Genomic DNA, 16,451 nt, shown 5'->3' with positions numbered 1-16,451 from the left:
TTTGGAGTCTTCCGACAGTAATCATATTTCTTCATGCACATCTACATACATGTATGATGCCCAACCTTTCTATGAAATTTCAGTTAAGGTGGAGTTGCCCTTACAAGGAACTGGACAAACAGACAGGATGATTCCTATATACATGTTTCTCCTAAACTTTTTTGCAGGGTTATAATATACTAAGCCACAGATGCACATGCACTTTGTAATGGTATCTCTACTGTATTGGTTGGAGAAACTGTGACTGCTCTCACAGCATCTCCAGTGAGAAGAGACATTTAAATTAATGTTGACAGTAGTGTATATACATGTATACTGAAAAAGATATTTTGAAATACTTTGCACTTGTCATCATCTAAGCATTTTGAAAACAAGTGGATTGACTAACATGTTTACATGTTACTAAGGTTCCTACTTACAAAACAATTGAATTAACAAAGTGTTAGAGGTGTTTTCATTAAATACTTGTACTATCTGTGAAGCTAAAGATAAAGTTTTAACACAACTGATTAGTGGGATTGTTTCCTTATCTGAAGGAGATATGAAGGTGTCAAGTGTCTTCTTGTATACAATACTTAATAATGATGTCACCTAAATCTGTATAAAGCCATTGATCCTTAAACAAACATCTATTTAAGTACCAATCAGTATAAAATTCAGACATGCCTGTGGTAGAGGTGATTTGTTATATAGAGGTAGGCTGCAGCTGGACTTGGGGCAGGCACAAAAAATGTGACTGGGTTAATGTACATTTTGTGATTGATCTTCTAACAAGATCCATATTTGAAGTAACAATCTTGAATTAGAAAACTAGAAAAAAAAATGAGACTGACCCAGTTTGTGGCCCATTGATTTTTTTTTTTTACAAATTCTTAAATTTTCTTGCCTACATGAAGCTCCATTTGGCCTTTAATACTTTTTTAAAGTTACAGGACAAAAATTTACAAGTATATACTAATTGGAAGAATGTTATTTTTATGAAAATTTCTTATATTTTCATCTGAAATATACGTATCAAATAACTTAATTGTTCTTTTATGATATTTTTACAATATTAAACAAAATAGACCAAATGAACAGTGTTTACATGATTTTTTTAATCTATGACATAATTAACATTGTACAATCAAATTCTAAGGAACATACATTTGTATGGTTTCTTCAGGAAAACTTTCTGCTGATTACATGTACATTTTTACATGTGATTAAGTAAATAATGAGCATGAAGACCTATCATATACATGCAATATGTCATATATTAAAAAATAATTAAAACATCAACCGTCTATAAAATATACCTAGTTGAAAAAAAAATTATTTATTGTGTCCATGTGCTTGGATACTCATAACAATAAATTAAGATCTTACTTGGGCTTTTTATCTTTTACAACTGTTGAATTTTAAAGCTGTTTTCATAAACATGTAAATAGCAATGATTTATTGAATGTTCCATGTGTTATAAAGTTGGATAATTTGCACTGTGAAATGAATTTGGTAATTTCACTCTCCCTCCAATTCATCACAGCATGAACACATAAATAATTAAAATGGATGTTGAAAATAGGAAGCACTTTTACATGTACATAACAAAATTTTGATAACTATTAATGATGAAATTATAAGGCATCAAAAATTGGGATAATTAATGAGTAATTGATTATTATTTATTGTGATTAATGAGTAACTGGTTATTATTTATTGTGATTAGTGAGTAATTGGTTATTATTTATTGCATATTATGATCATGTAGTGTTTCCCCTAGAAATCTGTGAAGACAGTACTTTATGCATTTAAGGGCACTAAACCATTGCAAGAGGTGGCAATGGGGCACCATCCTAAACATAAAGGCAAATTTTCTAAAACCTCCAATAAATAGTCTTCACCCTACTGTGATGTCATAAATGGGTGCTGATACCATAGATTAATTTGTTTCATTGCAGATCAGGTAAAAAATAATAAAATAAATCTAAAACTGAAAACTGGGTTTGGCCATCTGGGGACACATTGTGAACTTAATGATGACAGCATGGTGCAGTGGCAAGTTAAACTGGTTTTGGGAAACCTTGATAATGATTATTTACAATCTGATTTTGCAAATTAGTTGTGAACATTTTTTACTAATTAGATTTTTAATGTCTTTAGTTAGGATTTATGTGATTCAGCATTGATTTCCAGTGAGCATATTCAGGGATTATTTTCGAGGGAGCCAGGTGTCAATTCCCCCATTTAAATATGACTCATAAGATAACATACATGTATATGTATACTTATAAAGATTTTATCAGACTCATTAAAATTAGTGGTGAACAATAAAGTCTAGAGATTTTCCATAAACATACAATATCTTTTTTCCAAGAATCACTGACCCATAGGATCAGGGCTGACCAGGGGCAGAACCTGTGATTTAAGTTTCCATGCTAATATTTGCTAACTTTTGCACAAAATTAAAAAAAAAATTAAGCAGTAAAGGAGGGCTTCAAATTAATTCCCAGGACCACCTCTAAATCTACCACTACTAGATTGATCTATATGAATTTATTGATTTGTTTTGATCTTTACAGTGAGTTTCTCCAACATTAACTCACGGTAATTCACATTAAACTGAACTTTCTAAGTTCTGTACTTCGGCATTATCTTCAGTCAGTTCTGTGCGTTCTTTTTTTCTCTATTTTATTTTCATTGACCTTGCATTCATTCGATTTTACATCTTATCTGATTCTAAAATAATGTTCAACAAGGAATCTAACAACATATATAAACAACAGAAGGTGAGAACAAAAAATAATATACGTTCGTCTAGTTACAGGTGTGCCCCATTATGAGTTAACACAAAACATGGTCATATGAAAGTGTATTTTACTTACGGTGATGATGCTGAAACATGACAGATTGTGTATAAAGCCCACAAGTATACACATTGAATATGTCTTCGGTTCATCTTTACCGCTGTACACATTTAATTAAAATTATGCGCATGTTCTTTATAAGAACACATTGCACCGATTTTCTCATTTAAATGTATTCATACACCAAAACAAAATAGTTCATTAGCTAATATGTATATCTGTCATTAAAAATGTTGTATTTATTTTTACCAGAATTAAATTACAATTTAGAATTTGAGAAAAATTAAATGTATAAGAAAATATTTAGCAATAAACCTCGATGCGACTGAATCTTGGGCTTACGGGGCGGATAAATAAGTATATATATATAAAAAATAGGTGTGGCCACAAATCAGGGCAATTTAGAAACAAATTTGGTCGCTGTAGGTCACAGACCTGAAATTTAAATACAGGCCGATAGATTAAATAACATATAAAAGAAAGGCAACAGAAATGACATCTGGGAGACCAACAGGAATCATATTTTTGGTTTGTCATATTTCATTGTTTATTCTATTTAATTTTTCAACCAATCAAATTAAAACCAGCTCTTGTAATTTGTCCACTTCTTTCCCGCATTTAACACCCAAACTCAGTTAAAATGCGCCAAAGCCAATTTTCGTAGTCACAAGCTATTATCAAGAACAAAAGCTATCTCCTGATATAGTTTTGGGTTCAATTTAGTATCAGGGTTAATTATGCCAGATTGTAAAAACATAGTTTACGGGGCATTGATAGGGTTTTCGCTGAACAAAAACGATAAATATCTAAGACTCAATCGACAAAAACCCTGTCACAAATAAGGGTCCCCTGAAAAATACATAGAAAATATAGAATACTCCAAATGAAAAACGCCCATTAAGTTTTCTAGGGGTAAAATGGCTAGAAAACACAATTTTAACAGTTATTTTTACATTTACGACGAATATGATGACTTTTCTTTCAGAATTGTCAACTTTCCTTTTATCTGTGGCAACATCCCTTCAGCACCTGCGTATGGAGTTTTCCATATCACAACTCATACGTTATGCCAGAGCTTGCCATAACTACGTAGACTTTGTATCGCACCAGACTTCTTACAATTAGGCTTCTGCAACAGGGTTATGTTGCTACAAAATTGAAGTAATCACTATAGAAGTTTTATGACCGTCATCATGCACTCATGGATCGTTACGGTGTATCCATGTGCACCATGAAAACTGATTTGTTCAACGTATCATAGTTTTCCCCTCCTCTTTCGTCTTCCCTGGAATTGACATTTTATGAGCATCTCGGCGGATGCTTCCAGAACAGCAGAGGACGCTTACCCTAACGGTACACCTGGTCCATGCATTCAGTTTTTAGTTGAGTCCGGGTTGCCCATTTAATTTTGTTGCTTCGTGCGGATTAGTTTGGTTATTTTCTTGTTCTTTGTTGTTTGTGTCGGTTTTCTATGTCTTGTCTTTTCTCTGGACTACACTGTTATGAACGCCGCTAGAATCTTGGTGTCCTTGATTACTCTTACACACAGAGAAACATATAGTGGGATAATAAATAATTACAAAAATAGGATTGATCGTGAAGCAAAATAGATCGAGAACTGACTGAAGGTCGACACATTAAGGGTTATATGTTTATGAATGTTTTCAACACATAGTCTTTCTTCGACTGGTCCCAGAAATGACAAATATATCAGTTCAGATATACCCTAAACGCAAAACAGAAAAAAAAACCACACACACACACAGGTTAACTATTTGAAGACAAAACATCTAGTTCATAAGATTACAAAAATTTTGAAGCAAGTTACATAAATCTACTCAAGGTAATCCCGCATAGTTTTGCCATCACTTCATCATATCCTTAGTGCAAAGTGATTTTATTCTTACAACTTCAACATTCCACTGGTTATCATATCGTTCCTATGTTGTGTAATATAACACGAACATACATGCAAACTCTATCAAACTTTTTATCTATACAAATAAAAAAGAGGAGGGCTGCAGGGTCAGTAGAAATTTGGATGAAAGCCACTGTTGTTCAGTGAATGTTTCTAACACCAATCAGATGAACTGTCAGAAGTCCATGTCAATCTCTTGTCTTAAACTAAGGGTGATTTCAATGCCCTCCAAAATAGTAGGAAATGGATCGATTATTTTTAAAGGCAAGATTTCTATCCATTGTGAGGATGTGTCAACAGAAGGCTGAATATTGACTGACTGTTTGATTAAAAAAAAATTAAAATACACACCTTTCAAAAAATCATGTAAATGCTTAGTAATTTTGCTTTTACACACTTGTGTAAATTTGCACATGTGCAATTTTACACACATATGTAAAATTTGTAAATGTAAATGGAGCTTTAATCGGAATTAAGAACTCCCGAACAATTTGAGTAAACTTCATTATTGTGCCGTAAGTTATGTTTTTTTCCGTGACCAGCCTACCTCTCACTCAAATTTGCCTGAAAGACACGAATTACACACTTTAAACCCGTGTTCCTGTTATTACAGAAGTCGAAAATATAATTCATTTTGCCTTGTAAATCTACTCCATATTATGAAATTCATATAGCTCAACAATTGTGGGTTAAGGTAGATGCACAAAAATGTATATTAACTTGCTATATAGACTAACAAATGAAGGGACAAGAGTAAATTGTTAAGATCCAAATTGATCATTTAATAGCATAAACAAATTGAATTCAGATTAAATTTCCTGCTGTTTTGATTCAAACTATATGGAGAGGGTAGCATTACTTACTGTGTATCTGGGGTTATGTAGATATCTCTATTTTATCATGTTTATACATGTACATGTAAATATTATCCATTTACCAGTCTGTAAACTAAACTCAATTTTCGCAGTAAAATGATGTTCACACTTATCAGCAACTTGACTAAATTCATTGTGCATGTGGTAAAACGTAGGCAGACATACAGGGCACATACTGTCACATCGCGAATCTTCCACTACTAAACCAAATTTATCGACTTTACAAACTCCAAAACACGATGCGATGCAAAGAGCTCGGTTGTTTTAATGTTCATTATTTTTTTTACTAAAGTTTCCCTTTAGCAAAGAATGACAGAAGGCTGTATTCTTGAATGATCACTCCTCCAAATGATAGGCGATTAAGATGTGGATGTACGTTTTGCCAAAAAAGGTCGTGTATACATGGTTGTTTCGGGGTAAAAAAGTGAAATAGTGTTAGTTACGGAGCCCTGATAGGGAAATACAAAAATATATTGTGCGCATTATATAATTATTTTATGCGCACAGTATATTATATTTTTTTCTGTATCTGTATGTCCTGGAATTGTTGTGAATTTTGTAAGATCATCGTGTTTTACTGTATTGTAAGTAGTTCAGCATTACAGCAGGGTCTGTTGATCAGTTGACGTCATAATAATTTACCTCAGACCCTGAATTAAAGTTACATAACTTTTTTTATCAAAAAAATATTGTCGTAATTACATGCAGTTGGACTAAAAGTGACGTCATTTGTGTCTTGCAAATTGATATATTTATTTATATACAAAAGAATGTTTACAGAGGGGTGCATATGCATATTATACTAAACGCACACTTTGCATATCAGAGAAAATGATAATAACAGAAAATAACCAAAATGTCCTTCCATCCATAAATGTATTCTTCTTGATAGAATAGAATATATATGTAAAACGAATTTCTTATCATTTGGTATAATCAAAAGTTGCATTAAGTACACTTGCAATATGATGAGTATCAGACCCGCTTTTCATAATTTGCTTTAGTTTTCATTCGTTTGTTTTTAACATACAGCTGAGCAACCTGGACTTTAGTACGTTTAATGTGTTAAAACAGACTCTAAATAAAGTTTACTTCAATCGACTTGACTAAAACTGTTTATATACCAGTTGCTTAATGATTGAATATTTTTTGCATTGAATGTCTATTTCAATTTATTTCTTTTCGTTTCGTTTCACATTTCGTTTCGAATATTACGGGTACCCGTAAAACATCGTTTTAGCGATTATTGCAAGTGGTTCGTTAATTATCAGATTTTGAATGATATAGAGAATTATATGGCTTAGGGAATAATACATCATTATTGAGTAAAGTGGGATCTGACCTGATATTACATGTTCACATTCTACATTACACAAACTTTGTTAAATACGCGGAGTATGCTACAAATGTTATAAATCAAAGTTGGCCTTTTTCTAATGTAATTTATTTGTCTTTTTCACTGGGGAACTGTTTGAGGAATGACCAGTGACATTGACTGATTCCTGTTCGATATATTTCTCCAAGTCTAAGGAATTGTTTTTGAAATTTAGAAGACGAGGATAAAGTGGACTGTTAAGTTCACGAAGATGCTCCATTTTTGTCATGTTTTTCTCAGTTTCAATCTCTTTAAATACTGGGAGTAGGTTCTTTTTTACCAAATCGACTCCTGTTTTCATTTTCATTGCAACTTTAGGAGAAATAGTTCTTGCAGATTTATTAAGCAATGATTCCAATTCTGAATCGCTCGTCTCGTTTTGTTCATTTGCGATAATATTATACATTGCGAAGAGGGATTTGGTGATATCTTTTTCGAGACTTAGTGAACTTTCAAACGTTACATTGTTTGGCAACGTCTTCAGATTTTTATGTTCATTCTGATGTGGTGCGGTTTGATTAAATGTCCTATGATCAATGATGCTTTTATTATTTTTTACCCATGGCTGTTTCGGTTCTTTTGCTTTTTTGTTAAAGTTATTTCTGCCTTGAAGTATAAGTTTATCCAGTGAATTCTTTGGTTTTTCATGTTTTCTATACTTTTCCGGTACATTTTGGATTTTTTTATTCTGGTGAGTTATATTTTTCTTTTGTACACTGTTCCACTTAGTCGAGTTTGCGCTTTTCCCCATGTTCACTCCAGTTCTGTGTGTTGCGTTAAGGTTCAGTGCCTTGAGAGTCGGGACGTTCATTTGTACCCACTGCTGTTTCGATTCTTTGGCGTTTTTGCTTTTGTTAGCTAGCTTTTTAAGTTCATCATCTTGCGGTATTTCTTTTTTCAACACTTTGTCTTCGAGTTTCACCTTTTTTGTTGCTTGTTTTTTATGTGTTGTTTTATTTGGTATTTCTGATTTTTTATACTGTCCTAATATTTGTTTTAATTCATACTTTGCGTGTGGTACCTTTTTAAATTTCATATCCTTTCTTTTGGTCGACTTAGACGGCTTTTGTTTATGGGAACTAGATTTCATATTTTTTATAGTTTTTATTGTCGGTTTCTTTCCAACTATATTTGTGGACTTGTGTTTGTGCTTTTCTTTTTCATGTTGCTTTTGTTTGTCCTTTCTTTTTCTCGCCATTTCCTTTTGAATGGAGTTTCCTTTACTCTTATCATGACCTTTCACTGACATTTTCAACAAATTATGTTTTTGTTGTGATTTGTTTTTTTCGTTCTCTTTTAATTTCATTTTTTTGCTGGATCCTGTTTTATTATGCTTTTGTAATTCCTTTTTCTGTATATGCATTTGTTTATTTTTGTCCTTCAATTTTTTATTATGCATTTGTTTTCCCTTATCCTTTAAATATCTATGAGTTTGTTCTTTCTTTTTCTTCATTTTTTTCTTTTGCATTTGTTTTTTCTTTTCCTTCAAATTTCTATGCGGCCGTTTTTCGTTTTCCTTCCTTTTTTTCTGATGCGTATGTTTTTCTTTTCCCTTTAAATCATTCTTATGCGTTTGTTTTTCCTTTTTCTTCAGTTTATTCTTATGCGTACGCTTTTCTTTTTCCTTTAAATTATTCTTATGCGTTTGTTTTCCCTTCAAAATTTCCTGATGCCTTTGATTTTCTTTTTCCTTCATTTTTTTCTTATGCATTTGTTTTCCTTTTTCCTCCAATGTTTTTTTATGCGTTTGCTTTTCTTTTTTCTCTAAATTTTTCTTATGCGTTTGTTTTTCTTTTTTCTTCAATTTTTTCCCATGCGTTTGTTTTTCTTTTTCCTTCATTTTTGTCTGATGAATTTGTTTTTCTTTTTCCTCCAATTTTTTTTCATGCGCTTGTTTCTCTTTTTCCTCCAAATTTTTTTCATGCGTTTGTTTTTCATGTTCCTTTAAACTTTTCTTGTGTGTTTGTTTTTCCTTTCCCTTAAAGTTTTTCTTATACATTTGTTTTTCCTCGTCTTTCAACTCGTTCTTATGCTTTAGTTTTTTGGTCATTTCAGGATGTTTTTCCATTTTGTTGTGTTTAATCGTCAGCTTATTTTTCTTTTCAAACATTTTTGTATCAATATTGTTCTTCAAATGTGTCGTTTTCTTTAGAGCATGTTTTCTTATTGGTACTAGCGTTTGCCATTGTTGTTTTGTTTCCGTTGGATGCTTAGACGAGTCCTTGCTTGGTTCTTTATTCCTCCCCTTATTCGAATTTTCACTCTTCTCTTTTGTTTTCTTAGCCACTTTCCTTTTTTTTGTTTTTTGTTCTATTTTTTTATCAGTTTTTTCTTTGACTCTGGTTGGCGTCCGTTGTTTTGTGTGTTTATATATTGTTTCGGGTTGGGTATTGGATGGCTTCTCCATTCTTGCATTGTGTTGTAAAGCATGTTTTCCTTCAATTGACTTTTCATTCGTTTCTATAGAGTTTTCCATCTTTTGTAACTGATTTTCCATTTCTGTATACTTTTGTGCTATCTCCGTAAGTTTTGTTTGCAACCGTTGTTCTTTCTTTTTTTGTCGCTTCTCCGTTTCTTTGGTTATTTGTTCAACAGGTTTTGCTTGTGAGTCTTCCTCTATAATTGAGTTGGTAAGGTTACGTAATTTCAAGTTAACTAGGTCCTCCATATGCTTTGCCTTTTTCTTCTGAATCATTGCATATTTTTTCGCTTCTTCCAACTTTTCATCTTGCTTTTGAACCTGTTCATATTTTTGTAATCGTTTATTTTTCCCATTTACTAATGGCAACTCTTTCATTTCATGTTTTATTTTTACTTTATTCTTCAACTTCGTGTACATGTTTTTAGTCTTCTTCATTGCCTGTTTGAAATGTTTGATAGCTTGTCTTTCTTTTTTTATGGATTCTTTTTCTCTTTTTTGGGCTGTCTTTAATTGTTCACGCAATTGTTTATTGTTTATTTTTTGTACTTTTAATTTCTGTTCTTTTAGCCCTAATTCCTTCTTTTTCATTTTCTGTTCGTTTTCAATGGCTTCCTTTAATTGTTCACGTATTCGTGTTTTTATTTTCTGTCTATCTATTTTCTGTTTTTTTAGCTGAGTATCCTTTTTCATTTTTCTTTCTTTACTAATGGATGCCTTTTCTTTCATTTTTTCTTTTTTTAATTGTTCACGTAATTGTTTGTTTTTTATTTTTTGTACTTTTAATTTCTGTTCTTTTAGCCCTAAATCCTTCTTTTTCATTATCTTTTCTTTTCTAATTGATTCCTTTTTGTTCTTTTTGGCATCTTTTAATTGTTCACGTATTCGTATTTTCATTTTCTGTGTCTTTAATTTCTGTTTTTTTAGCTCAATATCCTTCTTTTTCATTTTTCTTTCTTTTTTAATGGATGCATTTTCTTTCATTTTTTCTTTCTTTAATTGTTCACGCATGTGTGATTTTACCTTTTGTGACTTTGATTTTTCTTTTTTTAGCATCTTAACATTGTTTTTCATTTTTTTCAATGTTTTCCTTGCGACTTTTGTTTTTACTGGGTTTTCCTTCATTAACTGATTGGTCATCATTTCGTGGAGATGCTTTTGCACTTTAGATTTAATCGTCTCTCCGTGTTTGCTCATTGACATTTTATGTTGTATCTGGTTTTTCGTTTCGTTCTTCTTCTTCAATATTTCATTCATATTTAGCCTTCTAGGGGCTGTTGTGTTCTTCACGTTTACATTTCCGCTCTTTATTTTTAATGTTCCATTCGAATTTATTCTGTTCAGCAGAGACTTTTTGTCTTGCTTTATCCCTTTCAATTTTTTATGTTGTTTGAAGGGCTTTGTTTGCTGTTTTTGTATAGGTTTACTGTGTTTCCTTTCTGTCTTTTGTTGTATCTTCAGTTTCATATGTTTCTTTACAGGTTTGTTATGTTGCACTTGCTGATTTGATGCTTTTGTTTGCGGTTGCTTCTTTTTCTTTTGTTCATTTGCTTTTTTTAGTTTGTTCGACGGTGCTTTTTTTAAATGTATAAGCGATTTCACATGTTTTTTTACCGGAGCTGTTGTATTTTTTTGTATTGATTTCTGTTCAGGCATTACCTTCTGTACATTTTCCTGTTCATGCTCACTTTTATTCATATTTTTGTGTTTATCATTCATTTCTTTCGGGCTTATTTGTTGTTTTTGATTTGTCGGCTGTATCTTTTTATTCTTTAATATTTTTTTGGTTATCATTTCTTTCTTCCGCACTTGTTTTTCTTTATGGTGTTTTTCCGGCTTTTTGTGTTTTTGCACTGTTTTTGCATTTTGGTTAATTATATGCTCAACTTTCTTCGATTCTTTTTGCTTTACCTTATTTTTTGCTAATTTCTTTTTTTCACTTTGAAATTTAGCATTCTTTTCTGCTCTATGCTTTCTTTCCTTTTTCAATCCATGTTTCTTCATTCCAATTATTTGTTTATAATGCTTTGCTTGTTCCGTAGGCTGTTTGTTGGTCTTTAATGGTTTTGTGGTTACCTTTTCTTTTTTCTGTACTTTCCCTCTCTGTTGTTTTTGCGTAGTTGTTTTCTGATGCAACTGCTTTTGTGCATCGTTTTTCTTTCTGAGAGATTCTAATTTTCTTTTCTTTTCTTCTCTGTGCTTCCCTTTTTTATTCATTCCACGCTTGTTCTTCTTTATATCTTTTAACTTTTTGTAATGCTTGAGAGGTTCCAAAGACTGGTTGGCCTTTATCTTCAGAATTTTTGCGACTGCCTTTTCTTCCTTCTGTGCCAGCTTTCTCTTTTGTTCTTGCCTACTCGTTTTCTTTTTCACCTGTTTTTGTGCTTTGTTTTTCTTCCTGAGAGATTCTAATTTTGCTTTGTTTTCTTCTTTATGCTTTCTTTCATTTTTCATCCCATGTTTATTCTTTTGTATATCTTTTAACTGCTTGTGTTGCTTTAGTGATTTCGTAGGCTGTTTGGTCTTATTCTCTAAAGTTTTTTTTACTACATTTACTTTCTTCCGTGGTTTCTTCTTCGTAAGATCTTGTGTACTTGTTTTCTTTTTCGTCTGTTTTTGTGTTTCGTTTTTCTTGCCGAAAAATTTTGATTTTATTTTCTTTCCTTTTTTGTGATTTTTATCCATTTTTAATCCATGTTTCTTCTTCTGTATTTCTTTAATCTTTCTGTTTTGTTTGGGTGGTTCCGTGATCTGTTTGGTCTTATTCTTCAGAAGTTTTGCTGCTTCCTTTTCTTTCTTCTGTGATTTCTTCCTCTGAAGTCCTTTTGTACTTTTGTGTTGCTTTAGTGATTTCGTAGGCTGTTTGGTCTTATTCTTTAGAGTTGTATTTACTACATTTTCTTTCTTCCGTGGTTTCTTCTTCGTAAGATCTTGTGTACTTGTTTTCTTTTTCGTCTGTTTTTGTGTTTCGTTTTTCTTGCCGAGAAATTTTGATTTTGTTTTCTTTCCTTCTTTGTGATTTTTATCCATTTTTAATCCATGTTTCTTCTTCTGTATTTCTTTAATCTTTCTGTTTTGTTTGGGTGGTTCCGTGATCTGTTTGGTCTTATTCTTCAGAATTTTTGCTGCTTCCTTTTCATTTTTCTGTGATTTCTTCCTCTGAAGTTCTTTTGTACTTGTTTTCTGTTTAATCTGTTTTTTCTGTCCGTTTTTCTTTCCAAGGGATTCCAGTTTTCCTTTCTTTTCTTCTTTATGCTTTCTTTCATTTTTCACACCATGTTTGTTTTTCATTTTATTTAACTTTTTGTGTTGCTTGGGCGGTCCCTTAGGATGTTTTGTCATTTTCTGTATTGTTTTTGTAACCACGTTTTCTTTCTTCAGTTCTTTTCCTCTCGTTGTTTTCGGCGAACTTGTTTGCTTCTTTAGCTGTTTTTGCGTTTTGCTGTTCTTTACGAGAGAATTTAATTTTGTTATCTTTTTTTTTTTATGCTCTCTTTCGTTTTTTGATTCATGATTTTTCTTCTTCATTCCTTTTAATTTTTTCTGTTGCTTAGTTTGTGTAGTAGGGCGTTTGGTCTTATTCTTTAGACTATTTACTGCTACCATTTCTTTCTTCTGTGTTTGTTTTCTTTTGTGTTCTTGCGTACTCGTTTTCTTTTTCATTTGTTTTTGTGTTTTGTTTTTCTTTCCGATAGATTTTATTTTTCCTTTCTTTTCTTCCTGGCGCTTTTTTTCTTTCCTTATTCCATGTTTGTTTTTTGTTTTTGGTAGTATTTTATTTTGTTTCAGTGTTTTTTTAGGCTGTTTGGTTTTAAATGTATTCATTTTTGCATTTCCTCTTTCTTTCTTCTGTGTTTTTATTAGTTGGATTTGGTTACTTGTCTTCTTTTTCCGCTGTTTTGGCACTTCCTTCTTTTTTTCCGGAGGCTTGATATTTGAGTTATGTTTCTCTTTATTGTCTGTTTTCATATTTTTAATTTCGAACTGATGGTTATACTTCTCATGTAATTTATCAGTTCGTGACGGATAATGCCATTTTCTATGTTCATATCTATACAGTGTATCATTTTTCTTAGGCGTCATTTGACTTTCTGATTTATCAACTTGCTTCGGTTTACTTGTGTTCTTTTTCTGCTGTTTCAGCATTTCTTTCGTCTTTTCCAGAGACATTAACTTTTGCTCTTTTCCTTGTGCTGGGTTCGCTTTTGTGTTTTTAATTTCGAACCGATGGTTATACTTCTCATGTAATTTATCAGTTCGTGACGGATGATGCCATTTTCTATGTTCATATTTATACAAAGTACCATTTATCTTCGGGGTCATTTGACTTTCTGATTTATCAATTTGCTTCGGTTTACTTGTGTTCTTTTTCGGCAGTTTTGGCACTTCTTTCATCTTTTCCAGAGATTTTAACTTTTGCACTTTTCCTGGTGCTTGGTCCGCTTTTGTGTTTTTAATTTCGATCTGATTGTTATACTTCTCATGTAATTTATCAGTTCGTGACGGATGATGCCATTTTCTATGTTGATATTCATACAATGTATCATTTTTCTTTGGGGTCATTTGACTTTCTGATTTATCAATTTGCTTCGGTTTACTTGTGTTCTTTTTCTGTTGTTTTAGCATTTCTTTCGTCTTTTCCAGAGACTTTAACTTTTGCACCTTTCCTTGCGCTGGGTTCGCTTTTGTGTTTTTAATTTCGAACTGATGGTTATACTTCTCATGTAATTTATCAGTTCGTGACGGATGATGCCATTTTCTATGTTCATATTTATACAAAGTATCATTTATCTTTGGGGTCATTTGACTTTCTGATTTATCAATTTGCTTCGGTTTACTTGTGTTCTTTTTCTGTTGTTTTAGCATTTCTTTCGTCTTTTTCAGAGACTTTAACTTTTGCACCTTTCCTTGCGCTGGGTTCGCTTTTGTGTTTTTAATTTCGAACCGATGGTTATACTTCTCATGTAATTCATCAGTTCGTGACGGATGATGCCATTTTCTATGTCCATATTCATACAATGTATCATTTTTCTTCGGGGTCATTTGACTTTCTGATTTATCAACTTGCTTCGGTTTACTTGTGTTCTTTTTCTGCTGTTTTGGCACTTCTTTCTTCTTTTCCAAAGACTTTAACATTTGCACTTTTCCTTGTGCTGGGTTCGCTCTCGTGTTTTTAATTTCGAACTGATGGTTATACTTCTCATGTAATTTATCGGTTCGTGACGGATAATGCCATTTTCTATGCTCATACTTGTAAAGCCTGTTACTTGATCTTTTAATCCTTTTTGAATGATCTTTTTTATCATGTTTGTTTACATTTGTTGAGTTCTCTTTTTTAATTAGTTGTTCTTTTGAAGATCTTATATTTATTTTACTTGTAATTATCTTTTCGTTTTGTAGTTTTTTTGGTTTGGTTCCTTTAAACTGATTATAAGACCCTGTTTGCTCATGCTGATCGGGTTTACTCCTGGTATTCTTTATGTCGTCTTTGTCTTCTGTAGCTTGTTTAAACGAATGTTTTGTCTTGAGTGACACAGCACTGGATGTTTTTCTGTTGAAGAAAACAAACGGTACAATTACAAAGCTGAATTGAACTATATACACATAAAATAGAAATATCGTCGCTTCGTTTCCATGAGAGCAAAATAATTACGAGTTGACTGAGTTATTTTTACATAAAACATTTAAAAATGTAGATATATTTTGTAGCTGCTGATAGAGTATCATACGTTTAAAAGGTTGCAGTTCTTATAAGATGTTCTTTGTAGACCAGTTAATAACACCAGCATGATGTTTGTCACATTTTTCATGCATCAAATGAGGCTGAAAATAAAAATTGCTACTGTTTTTTATATACATACCATATACATATATACCATGGCGGAAATCGACATTGGGCAAAGGTCTTTTGTAACAATATTATTTCAGAGACCGCTGCTACAATAGGAAAAGGAGTAGGCCCAAAACGTGAAAAATTAATCCATATTTTACCTCAATATTTAGCTTTTTAAATTAGTCGCTGAGAAAATTCAGGTACACGTGTTTTACTTTTCAGAAAACCTTCAGTCGGTATAGTTTCGTTTTTATAACTTGACCTTAAAGACGGTCTTCCATGGAAACGCAAGTCACCTGATCGCAATTCTGTTTCCTCATTGGTCAAATACTGATAACTTAGTGGCGTTTGAAACCATGTGCTTATTTTCTTGAATGAAATGTAGAAACTTATAAGTAAAAAGAACAAAATTTTACTGCGTCGGCTATCTTTTGTTTAAAAGATATTACTTGTTTCAACTGACTACGATCTAAGAAAAGGGGGTTTAAGGGGTCAGATGCGTCGAATGGAATGACATAAAGGAAAGGGTTAAAAAAAACTCTTACATTGATGAAATATGTATCAATGACGAGGTAGTGGAACAATTACGTTATCTATCAAATGGACTATTTCCATAGCCACGTGATATTGTGACTGAAGCTTTAATTCCTATTTGATAATCTTAATGAGTAAAAAAGATATTAATTATATGAAATTGAAAATATGCCATTCCCTTATAATGATCATGCTGATTTAAAGTGTCTTATCTAGCGTTAAGCAATTTATATTAGGATTTGTGGGTATATTTGTATCAGTGTGAAACTCATAAATTATACTAAACTATAACTTGATATTTCGATTCTTTTCCGAAGGCTAAGATTTTCTAGGTTTGTTTCAATTTTTAATGTCCACTCTTGAAAAAAAACTTGGTTTCTTTGCATGAGGTGTAGCGTGCTGGATATGCGATTTTAAGGGTCACAATGGGAAGAGAAGCAGGCCCAAAAAGGTGCATAATTTAGCCATATTTTACCTCAATATTTAGCATTGATTTTTTTTTGGAATTAGTAACTGAAATTTGCATATGAGAAAATTCAGGTACATGTATTTTAGTTGGGGTCTGCTTCGTATTACTTGTGTGCCTTTCGAGCACCAGCAATCACAGGGAAGCACATCCTCCATTATATAGGAACCCCTAACAAGATCTTA

The 16,451-nt window shown here is 32.1% G+C and overlaps 2 protein-coding genes across 4 annotated transcripts in view; both read right to left on the bottom strand.

Moving 5' to 3' along the window:
* Positions 1-3,021, bottom strand: part of LOC148622172 (pregnancy zone protein-like) — a 70,860-nt gene extending 67,839 nt beyond the window's left edge. For all 3 annotated transcript variants that reach the window (XM_088571787.1, XM_088571788.1, XM_088571789.1), the window contains exon 1: positions 2,865-3,021. In XM_088571787.1, the coding sequence (XP_088427913.1) occupies positions 2,865-2,956 (92 nt within the window). In that variant the 5' untranslated portion in view covers positions 2,957-3,021. The remainder of the gene's footprint in view (positions 1-2,864) is intronic.
* Positions 3,022-6,367: 3,346 nt separating this feature from the next.
* LOC148622171 (uncharacterized) overlaps positions 6,368-16,451 on the bottom strand; it is an 81,790-nt gene continuing 71,706 nt past the window's right edge. The window contains exon 4 of the mRNA XM_088574109.1: positions 6,368-14,984. Within this exon, the coding sequence (XP_088430235.1) occupies positions 7,073-14,984 (7,912 nt within the window). The 3' untranslated portion in view covers positions 6,368-7,072. The remainder of the gene's footprint in view (positions 14,985-16,451) is intronic.

The sequence above is a fragment of the Perna viridis genome, chromosome 3, assembly GCF_037379345.1.
Source record: "Perna viridis isolate PV_CMFRI_1.1 ecotype Kerala chromosome 3, ASM3737934v1, whole genome shotgun sequence".
NCBI lineage: Eukaryota > Metazoa > Mollusca > Bivalvia > Mytilida > Mytilidae > Perna > Perna viridis.
The sequence above is the reverse complement of the archived record's forward strand: the minus strand, read 5'-3'. Positions and strand labels throughout refer to the sequence as shown.